Source organism: Humulus lupulus, chromosome 8 (genome assembly GCF_963169125.1).
Source record: "Humulus lupulus chromosome 8, drHumLupu1.1, whole genome shotgun sequence".
Classification (NCBI taxonomy): domain Eukaryota; kingdom Viridiplantae; phylum Streptophyta; class Magnoliopsida; order Rosales; family Cannabaceae; genus Humulus; species Humulus lupulus.
In genome coordinates, this window is record NC_084800.1 from 20,168,323 (window position 1) to 20,180,349 (window position 12,027).

Genomic DNA, 12,027 nt, shown 5'->3' on the forward strand with positions numbered 1-12,027 from the left:
AATTTTGTTAGTTTAGTTCTACCCATTTTTATCATAGACAATTCCAAAAATACCCTTGATCACATGGTACTCTTCTAAAAACAGTATCCACCAATTATAAAAGTATAATAGGTATATTGATTAAAATAGTGGGTATTATGCTAAAACTTACAAATTGTAGATAAAAAAAAAAAAAAAAGACTTACCTAAAATTGCTACTGCATCTAATTTCTACCCTTCATTTTTTTTGGCACCATGCCACAAAATACTAATCGGCCCACTACGCATGTTCGAATCCTGCTGTCAACGCTTTTACTTTTTTTTTTCATTTATTTTAAAAAAGCAATTGTTTATATTAAAATGCCACTGGATTCGACGAGCCCATTCCCACCCTTCGTTTTCCTCAGCATTTTTCTATCTCTGTTCTCATACATGGCGACTTCTCTTCACTCAAACCAAACATCGTTCCTCCAAATTCTTCTCGCAAAACCCAAACCTAACATAAACACTCCCATCTCAAGCTACGTTACGATTCGGTGCGGTCCACGGAGCAACAGAGGACCTCTCGTCAAAGGCCGAGTCCTAAGCATCGAGGCCATCCAAGCCGTCCAAACCCTCAAACGGTCCCAAAGATCCGACCCCACAAGCCTCCCCATCACCGTCTCCAAAACCCTCTCGCGACTCATTAAAGCCGACCTCATAGCTGCCCTGAACGAGCTTTTACGGCAAGATCAGTGCGGTTTGGCTCTCCAAGTGTTCTCCACCTTCCGCTCGGAATACCAGCCGGAACTGTCTCTGTACGCCGCCGTAGTCAAAGCCCTCTCAAGGAATGCAATGACGGAGGACATCGACCGCTTAATCGTTGATCTGGAGGAGGCGGGAGGTGGAGTCCATTGGGATGATAAGGGAGTGATAACGCTGGTGAGGGCGGTGATTGGGTCAGGGAGGAGGGAATCAACGGTGAGGATTTACGGAATGTTGAAGAAGAGTGGATTATTGGGGTCCAAGGATGGTGAATACATGGTTGGTTCTTTGAGTAAAGGGCTCAGAAGATTTGGTGAGGTAGCTTTGGCTGATGAGATTGATAGAGAATTTGGACGGTTTTATAAGGGCAATGTTGTCAAACTCACTGTGTGATACTATTATTACTTGTGAAATTATAAATTACAAACTTTTATTCTGCTCTGTTTTTACTTTTAATTCAGTCTTTATAAATCTGATCTGGGAAGAAGAATTGAACCGAATTTAATTATAGAATTTAAATAATGATTGCCCATTTACCAGGTAGATAGTATATTAACATAATGAGATCATATATTAACCAATTTGTGTATATTTTTAGGATTTGATTGCCACAAATTACAAGAACACCACCTCCATCATCATCAGAGCTTTAAACTTACCAAAAAAAAAAATCCTAATTGCAATCATGTTCTTTTCTATCCTTACACTTCTAAGGTAATCTATTTGTGAAAAGGAAGATAGTGCAGCAGCAGGTGATTTGAAATTATTTTGATGTTTATATCTTAAAGTACTGCGTATTTATTTTCTTGAGTTTGATTCTTTATGCTAGCAAGGAATTGTTTACATAAAAAAAGACAACTATTGTGATTAGTTGAATTGAAATTATTGTTGATTCAGCAGTTATAATTCTTAAGGCTCTGCATATATATTGCTTTTGATGCAGGTATATGAATCTCGTTGAAGAGCTTTTAGCTTTGACAGCTAGACTTGTCAATGTCAAGCTCTAGTATATGAACTGAGTTGTTAGTGTGGAATGAATTCTTGGTAGTTCTCCTGTAATATGTCTTTTCTGTTCCACTCTCTGAAACTATATGAGTTGAAGTGACATTTTACTCTGGAATTCCCTTATTTTTCTAGGATATCTAAAATTGTATGTTCCTTTATATACATATTTATAAATCTCTTTCTTTGCTGGTTTGATGAGTAAACTTTGATGTTGTTTTCTTACTGTTGTCATTTTTCCTTTGCTTAATGATTTCTGTCTTGTCTGAGTCTCAATCCGGGCATGATTGTGTTAGGCAGCTAACTTTTTTCTTCAAACTATTTCCCTACGATTATTTATTTTTTATCTGTAATAGAAAAATATAAAAAGAAAAGAAACTTGCAGAATTATCAAAACTTGATTGGTCTTTCCATTTTGACAATTTCAGATCATTAATGGTACAACAAGTTACTTACCATTGCACTAGGCTTTCGAGTTCAAACCTCATGTTTTAATCCCTTACCTAGTAAAATGATTTGCTAATGTTGTCATAAACTATTATTTAGAAAGAGGTTACAGGAGTTTCCTAGGACAATCTAGTACCTATTGTACAAATAAGTTTATTTTTGTCTTCTAATAATGAAAAGATCAGTGCGAGGAGCACATGATGAGCATGACGGGACCATCATCTTTGTTGACAATGAGAAGCTCTCTCAAACATATTTGACTTCAAGAAGAATGTTGGAGTTGCAGAAGCAGCCTTACAAGAATGGTCCGAGCACCATGCTTGATGACCTATCGATCAACTTGGGATTGACCATTCTTTTTTCTCGGAATAAAATGGTCATGTGTGCATGCATACATACTATACTAAAAATATAAAGAGTTGTGAGCTTGTCCCAATAGTGTGAAATCTAGAATCATGGAGTATTTTTATGTTATTTGATTCTGATAGTGATAGTGATGGTATATTAGTATTAGTATCAACTTGATCTGCTTCCACGTACTGACCCACGCGCCATTGATGCCTTGGCCTTGATATCTTTGAATTGTTTCGTAACCTCGTCCCCGATCAAGTTCGGATCATATCTGCATTTGGCGAAATAAAAAACAAGTTCATTTTGCGCTTCATAACTCGGCCCAACTCCAAGAAGAGCAAGCAAAATCTGTTCGCCAGAATATCAACAGCCGAACAAGATTCATTAATCTTTAAGTATTTATAATGATTTATTAGAGCATGTTGTCTTACATGCACTCCATTAATTACTAATTAGGTTAAATGGAACTCCATGATTTTAATAGGTTGAATTCCAAGATGACAATAATGTCAGTCTTATCTTAAGGTGAGTTATTTTGTATTCAACCATAGCCAAGATCTTGGCAAACTATAAATAATTCTCTTCCTTTATTTTATTTTTAATGAAATCAAGACAAGACACAAGATCATCTTATTTAAGTTTGTTCACGACTTTAACCACTTCCAAGATGAACTTTTTTCTTATTAATTATTGGAAAATTCTTGGGTACTAGTGTTGAAAACGCTGGCTTACTCTCTAACTACCATCTGTCAATTTTGGAAACTATTTTCAAAAATAGTTTAAAACAATAACAGGTGACGTTTTTAAAAAAATGTCAGTTCCAATTGCCATTTTCATTATAATAAAAAATTAATTAATTCACTGTCCAAAACTAAAAGGTCACATGGATCGAACCACAACCACCATGCAGACTTCGATTACTTTTTAGAAAAATAAAAAAGATAAAAAATAGTTGCTTAAAAAAAAAATAGTTAGTCACACTAACTAGCAAATTAACTACCCTTTAGCAAATTAGCAAATTAACTACCTTTGTCCTAATTATAACATTAAATTTTATGGCTTATAAAAAATATTATTTTAATTACACCAAAAAATTAAAATCCACTACTAATATAAGAAATATAATTTTGTCTTAGAAATGTCTAAATAAAAGGTAGAAAATAATTTTTTAAAGCTTTTTTATTTATATATTATGCAAATTCAATATATAAATACATTACACCAAGCTAATCCATATAAAGAACTATACACATTACGATACATGCAGCAACACATAGACATTATATTGTATTTACTATACACATTAATATGTTGCAAAAATTTAAAGCTAAGCAAGTATATGTAATCGCTTTTGTAGTTTATTTTGGTAAGAACGATATCGTTCCCACAGAGACTAATTATCAAATACTAATAGCCTATTTTATTTTCTATTTGGTAATTGAAATTTGAATTTTTTTTTAAAACTAAAAATAATAAATAACAAAATTAAATGAAGATCAACAAAGAACAATAAACTTGATTCAAATATATATATGAGAAATTGGGGATTCTAATCTCCTCTACTATCCACTTTATTATTCATTAATGCAATCACAAAGATAATTCATCTCATTAAGATGAAAGACATGCAAAAGTGTTAAATATTCGGGTTAAGAAATATAAAACTCAACCTAATGCAAATTCTCTATATTTCTATGAGAAATTTAAACAATAGGAAGCAATGAACTCATCCCTAAATCACATAGACCAATTTGATACTCTCGTTCTAAATTGAAATTGTTATCGCCGTTTCCTGTCAGGCGCCCGAACCCGCGTTTCAGGCCCACGGGCTGGCCAAATAAGTTTGGGCCCAGCCCAGGCCCGTTTGGCAGGAAGTATAATGGATACCGACAGCCCAATTCCAGGCGAGGCCTGAAGGGCGTCCGGAGAGTATTGTCCGGACGGTCATCCGGGAAGTGGTACGTTTGGCTTCCGGATAGCAGTCGGGATCAGCGTGGGTGATCCCGAAGCCCGGTAAACGGTCTGGGCTCTTGGTAAATGGTCTGGGCCCTTGGTAAACGATACGGGACCTCGACAAACGAAAAGGGACCTGCGTAAACGAACCCAGGTCGGTTCTCCAAAGTTGGCAGGATAAAGCATCCGCGATCCTAACTGCGTCGCAGGAAGCGTGGGAGTTGTCCCCTCGTTTCCCTTGTAGAAAAGGCCACATCGGGATTGTACGCCGTTGGTTTGGACCTGCGCAGCCACTAATCTGACCAATCTTGTCCCCTAAGTCTGCCTCGTAACTCGAAATGCCCAGACCAAAGCTCCAATTTGTCGCATGATGGATATGGTTTGGGCTGGCCCAGTGGATTCAGATTAATATTTTTCTTTCGTGTTTTAATCCTTTGTATTGGGCTTCCGATAGAGAAGCCAGCAGTATTTATACCTTTATTGGGCCCGGGTTAGCCCGGCCTAAGCCCAGTACACTTGTGAACCTATAAATACATGTAACAGAGCACTGGAGAAGGGATATCTTTTTAGCTTGTATACAGTTACTCTACTAAAACTTGTAGAAAACTCTATTGTTTTAGATTCTCTAAGCTCTAATACAACTGACTCGTGGACTAAGGCTCATTAACGCCCCAACCACGTAAAAATTCGGCTTACAACTTCTAGACCCTTTCTCCCTAATCTCTCTTATCTTTTATTATTCTAGTTTCCAAAAAACTCGGTAAAAATTTTGGTGCTTTCATTGAGAGCCTGAGAAAGCTAGTGTTGACATCAAACCTCTACAACAATGGTGAACACAAGACACACCACTTTCGACCCTACTAACCCAGAACAGGGCAATGGAGAGCCACTGCTGTAATGCCTCAAATTTCCTAATAAGGTTTAGGACCTTGATTAGGAGGCCGGGAGGGCCATAATTGATTTATTATAGTATTTAATGATTATATGCATGTTTACGTGAATTATATTATTATATGATGGTAAATGCATGCATATGGGTTCATATGTTAACTATAAGGGTATTTTGGTAATTTGGCCACTATGGGCGTAATTGTATATTTTGGGTGCATGGTTGTGATTAATTAATATAGCCACATTATAAGGTGGGTTGGTTCGAGCTTATCGACATGAGACGATCATGAGATGTAAGTGTTCGGTCTAGTTATAACGGGTTTAAGTCCGGGGCTCGGGGTGAGTCTCGGAGTGAATTTAATGATTAGAGCATTACCGGGAATTAAAGGGGTGATGGGATATGATTTATTGGTATTTGGGAATATTGAGAATAGCGGGAATTGGAGAGCGTTAATTATAATTAACGAGATAGGCGGGAAAGGACGGTTTTACCCTCGGAAGCCTTTAGAGGGATTTATTTGGCCTAGGGGCATTATGGTCTTTTGACCTTAAGGATTTATATCAGCCTTAAGGAGTTTTAGAAGGCTGTGGAAACAGAACAAAAACAGAGAGCCCCATCCTCGTCTCTTCTCTCTCTCCCGTACAAGTCCTCCTTCATCATTTTCTTTGAATTTTGAGAGCCACCTTGAGGAGTTAAGCTTGGAGATCAAAAGGGGAAGCTAGGGAACTTGTCACAGCCATTAAAGGGGAATCAAAACCGTGTTTGAGGTGAGTTCCAGTTATGAATTTAATGGTGTGCTCTATTTTTAAGGTTAAGTTTTAAGCTTTTGGTTTCTTGATGGAAGTTTGGATTTGAGGAGGTTTTAATTGAAGTTTAGGTTGGGTATTGATGAGGGGAAGTTATGGGTGATGTTTAGGGGTTTAATTGTGTGTTTGGAGGAGGTTTTGAGTTGGTTTGAAGGGCTAGTTTGAGAGGAAAAATACAGGGGAAAACTGAGTTCGCGTGTGGTCTTTTTGCTGGTCTGGGCTGAGCGCCGCGGCGCGGCTGTGGAGCGCCGCGGCCCATGGTGTCTGGCAGGGAGGCCCTCTCTATTTGAGGGCGCGCCGCGGCGCAGCTGGGGAGGGCCACGGCCCTTAAGGTCATTTTAGCCCAAAATGGTATTTTAAGCTTAGGGATTCAAGCCTTAGGCCTCGGGGTTGTACCTAGTACCCGGTTAAGTGGGGATTGATGTCCCGGAGGCTAGATATTGATTTGGGAATTTATGTTGACCATTTTTATTGATGGTATCTTATATTTGGTTATGACTAGGTGACCGCTAAAGGACTAAAAGTTGATCGTTCTCAAGGGTCGTTCTTTAAATCATTCTCGCTCGAATCTGAGGTAAGAAAACTGCACCCTGTGTATATGTGACATGCATGGCTATTATTGATGCATGTTGGTTGATTATTGAGTATGACATGCATGGCTATTATTGATGCATGTTGGTTGACTATTGAGTATGACATGCATGGCTGTTCTTGATGCATGTTGGTCGAGTATTGAACGTGACATGCATGGTTGTTACTGGTGCATGTTGGATTGTTAAGTATGATGCATGTGATGCGCGAGAAACATGTGATTAGGACATACTTTGTATACTGGGTATGATGTTGTTCAGAGCTTGAGCCTCTGTGTTGCGCATGGACCTAATTGTACTAGTACCTGTTAAGTAAGCATGTTGAATGCCTTGCTTATGGATATTGGATATGTGATATATGTTTGGTGGCATGGCTTACTTGTGTATGGCGCTGGCTTATTAGTTAGAATCGGCAATGGTGTCAGATCTGTCTGTGAAGCTGTGACTTATTAGTTAAGTTCACAACGGGCTGAGCACTGGTCGAGTTTCACCGACCCAAGAGTCAGAAGTGGCAGTGCGTTGCGAACGTCGGGCCAAATGGAGATTAGATATAATCGAGGTTAGCATCGGATGAACCATATAGGGTATCAGTGCTGGACCGACCGGAAGGTCATTGAGAACTATAAGCGCTTACCTGGTCTAAGACCAGATGATTTCAGCCAAGGTATATGACCCCGGTGACTGTTTGTCACATGGCTGGGGGACGCTGTCCTTAGTTACGACTCTAGAGTCGGGAGGATGGTTATGTTGGTGACTATCACCATGCACCTATCCTGATCAAGCTTATGAAGGAATCACCTATCAATTGAGCTATCTGTTGATATTATATCATGTTACCTGATGATATTACATCATGCTATCTGTTGATATTACGTCATGTTATCTGTTGATATTATATCATGTAACCTGATGATATTACACAATGCTATCTGTTGATATTACGTCATGTTATCTGTTGATATTATACCATGTTATACGGTGTTTTCCTGCTGGGCTTCGGCTCACGGGTGCTACGTGGTGCAGGTAAAGGCAAGAGGAAGTTGGACCATCCTTGAGTTGGAGAGCTTAGGTGATGACGTGTACATATGCAGCTGCTCGTCCGCCACTGTCTAGGTTTAAAGTGGAACTAGGGTTGAACCCTGTTTTGCCGCTTAGAACGGCCTGCTGTAAATATTTTCTATAATAGACTCTGAAATTATATTTTCGGGATCCCAATGTATATATTAAACGTTCTAGTGAAACGTTACATCCTAACCAAAGTTTTTAATCCCTAAACCGCTAATCATACTTAGTTCACGATCTTGGCCAAATGACTCGGTTAGCGAGTTTAGCACTGTTTACAAGGCCATCGTAACGGTCCCTGGAGTTTGGGGCGTTACAACTGCCCACCCAACCTCTTCCTCAGAGTCTGCCTGAGGACATTCCCCATCAGATGTCCCAGCCTGACGAGTCGCAGAACTACGAAGGTGGGGCGGAGTACGAGGAGGACTACTACGAGGAAGAGGAGGAGAATGAGGGGGAATACCACGACGAAGCTGAGGATCCCGAGATCCCAGAAGGAGTGGACCCCAACCAGGAGGATCCAGAGGTGACTAGGCTGAGGCAGCAGGTCCTAGACCAAGAAGCCAGGATTGTTGAGCAGGCAGAGGCTTCTCGGCGGATGCAAGAGTCCCTCCAAGCCTTGCAGGTTTTCATAGTCGCCCAGGGTCCGGCGACCAATCCCCCAGCTGGCCCATCTCCGGGAGCACAACCGTCTGCTCCGCAGGCCAGAACCAGCGCCCCTGAGGACGCGGTGTCGATGCCTCCTCCGGGACAGGCTCTTGAGCAAGGCCCAGGAAACCCGGACCGAGAGAAAAAGAAAGTCGGGGCAAGAACCCAAAGGAAAAACCCTCCCGTCCAGAGAACCGGGATCCGTCCCCGGCCGCTCCCTAGGAAAGAGAAGGTGCGCCCCGTCCCAGGACAGGGCCTGTAACACCCTGGTTACCCCAGAACAGTTACGGTGAACCAGAAATTTGACTCATTGCCTGAGTCCTTTGGTTAAAAACGTGTTATAAGTGTTATTAGCAGGTTAAGGTGAAAACCAATAAAAAAATGAAAGGATATGTTTTATTTGATACATAAAACTATTCATGGGCCCACAAGAACATTTACAAGTTATTTACAACTCAAAAAGGTCATTACTGTTCCAAAATTACAAACCCGCCGACCTAAGCGGCAAAAATAGGGTAAACCTCCTAGTTCCTCTGAGAACTCCTTGACCGTGGTGGTCAAGCAGCCGTATATGTACACAACACCACCTAAGCTCTCCACTCAAGGCTGGGTGAGCTTCTCTTTCCCTTTACCTGCACCACATAGCACCCATGAGCCAAAGCCCAGCAAGAAAACATAGCATTATGTGTAAACATTGTCAAATGATTATCATTATAATCACACAGAGCTCATAGCTTTCAAAGAGATGAGTGAATATCACTTGAGGTCCTGGTAAACCATACTGAGTGACTGACAAGCAGGTCACTAATTCAAATGGAAGAGTGGCTGCTGGGTAAGCCACTAGCCTTCAACAAATGAGAGACTGATGGGTAAGTCTCTATTTTCACAAATGAGTGACTGATGGGTAAGCCACACAAGCGCTTATAATATTCATCGAACTTGAGGTCGGTCCGGCATTAATGCTCTTTGAGTCATCCAATGCAGAAAGTCGATTAGATCTAATCTTTATTGGCTTGCGTTGAACACGCTAAGGCCGTCCTGACTAATGAGTCAGTGCAATATGACCAGTGCCCAGTACCACTGCCGAACCTGACTAATGAGTCACAGCTTCACGGTTGATACTAGCATCTTTGCCAAATCTGTCTAATGAGTCAGTACCATGCACAAGTGAGCAAGATTTGCTAAGTATTCCACAATCAATTCATGTCCACATTTATACAACCAACATGCCTCATGAGTAACCACGCATGTCACATATGGGGTGCAGTTTTCTTACCTCTGATTCGAGCTAGAATGAACAAAAGAACGACCCTTGAGAACGGTTTAGCTTTTAGTCCTTTAGCGGTTACCTAATCATAACACATTATAGGATATTATCAATAACATGATAATCAAAGGTTCTCAAACCAATGTCTAGCCTCCAAGAGATCAATCCAAACTAATCCAAGTAGTAGGGACACTCCCGAGGCCTAAAACTAGATTCCCGAGGTCAAAACGAGCAAACGGGGCGAAAACTGGGCAAGGGCTGCGGCCCTAGCACCTTGGGCCGCGGCCCCCAGAGTTCCCTAAAGCAAGGGCCGCGGCGCCCAACAGGTACACTTTCCCCCACCTGCTTCTTCAAAGCAGGGCCGCGGCACCCCAAGAATAGGGTCGCGGCCCTCAACTCTGGGTCATTCCCAAACGTGTTTTTAGCACTCCAAAATCATACCTAAACATTCCCCAATCATCAAAACAAAGTTCCCAAGCTTCCCAATGCACCAAAACCCTCAAAACCCAAGGTTCAAACAAACCGAAAACTCAACAATTCACAAAGTCTAATTCAAAGCTTAGAAACTCTAAAAACTCAAAACTTTAAACTTAGATTACCTTCGATTAGGTTGTTTTCTGTCAAATCCTTTGGTCAAGAAGCTTCTAATATTTCCTAGGATCGCTATGCCTCGATCTTCGCTCGATTCCGACTCCTAGAACTCAAGATTTCTTCAAATATGCTTCGGGTGGCAAAATGAACTAACGAAGGAGAACGAGAGGTTTTCTAATCGTACGTTCTATCTGACAGCTACTTCAAGCTTAAGTAACCTCAAATAAAACCTAATGCTTGGGGTCCCGAAAACACTCCCGGGGACATTATAGTCAAAACTTCCAGAATTTCACCCTGATCTCAATAATTCCCAATTTATCATCAAATAAACATTTCTATTACCCCAAAATTGACCCCGTTATGACAAAACCGCTAATCCACTAAATATGACCGTCTCATGCCGAATAGCTCGAATATATCTCCATAATAATGAAATCTCATTCACAAATCACATCATTTACCCAAATACACAAATTTACCCTCAATGGGCCAAATTATCAAAACAACATAATATTTCAAATGTGGACCCACATGCATGCATATAACATCATATCACATGCATGCATATAACATCATATCATAATATAATTCACATAAACATGCATATATTCATTTAATGGCGTAATTAAACAGTTATGGCCCTCCCAGCCTACTAAACCGCCACTAAACCATATCGGAGATTTCGGGGCATTACAACTATCCCCTCCTTACTGAAATTTCATCCCTGAAATTTACCTGAACAGCTCGAGATACTGACTCTGCATATCTGACTCCAGCTCCCAGGTCGCTTCCTCGACCTTGCTGTTCCTCCACAATACCTTAACCAAAGGTATCGTCTTATTCCTGAGGACCTTGTCTTTTCGGTCAAGTATCTGAACTAGCTGCTCCTCAAAGGAGAGATCTGGCTCAAGCTCCAGATCTTCATAACTCAGAATATGGCTTACATCAGATACATACCTCCGAATAGTTGATACATGGAACACATTATGCACGGCAGACAACGCCGGCGGCAAAGCTAATCTGTAAGCCACCTGACCAATCCTTTCCAGGATCTCAAATGGACCTACAAACCTAGGGCTCAGCTTGCCTTTCTTCCCAAACCTTCTCACCCCTTTCCATGGCGAGACTCTGAGGAAAACATAGTCTCCTACCTGGAACTCCACGTTCCTGCGCTTGGGATCTGCATAGCTCTTCTGCCTACTCTGAGAAGCAAGCATTCGGGCTCTAATCTTCTCAATGGCCTCACTGGTCCTCTGAACTGCCTTAGGACCTAAGTATCTCCTTTCACCTGTCTCATCCCAATGAATGGGAGATCTGCATTTCCTACCATACAACATCTCATAAGGTGCTACTCCAATGGTAGACTGATAACAGTTGTTGTAGGAGAACTCTATCAAAGGCAGATACTTACTCCAAGATCCACCAAAGTCCAGCACACATGCTCTCAGCATGTCTTCCAGAATCTAGATCGTCCTCTCAGATTGCCCATTTGTTTGAGAATGATAAGCTGTACTGAACTTCAACTGTGTTCCCATGGCTTTCTACAAACTCCCCCAGAACTTGGAAGTAAAAGTGGGGTCTCGATCTGACACGATCGACCTAGGTGCTCCATGGAGGCGCATGATCTCTCTCACATAGAGATCTGCATACTGATCAACTGTATAAGTGGTCCTCACTGGCAGAAAGTGAGTTGAT

At 40.9% G+C, this 12,027-nt stretch overlaps 1 protein-coding gene across 1 annotated transcript; it reads left to right on the top strand.

Moving 5' to 3' along the window:
• The first annotated feature begins 343 nt into the window (after window positions 1-343).
• On the top strand, window positions 344-1,159 carry LOC133795728 (protein THYLAKOID ASSEMBLY 8, chloroplastic-like). Its single transcript, XM_062233185.1, has one exon. The coding sequence runs from the start codon at window positions 412-414 to the stop codon at window positions 1,114-1,116; it is 705 nt and encodes a 234-aa protein (XP_062089169.1). The 5' UTR covers window positions 344-411; the 3' UTR covers window positions 1,117-1,159.
• The last annotated feature ends 10,868 nt before the right edge of the window (window positions 1,160-12,027 follow it).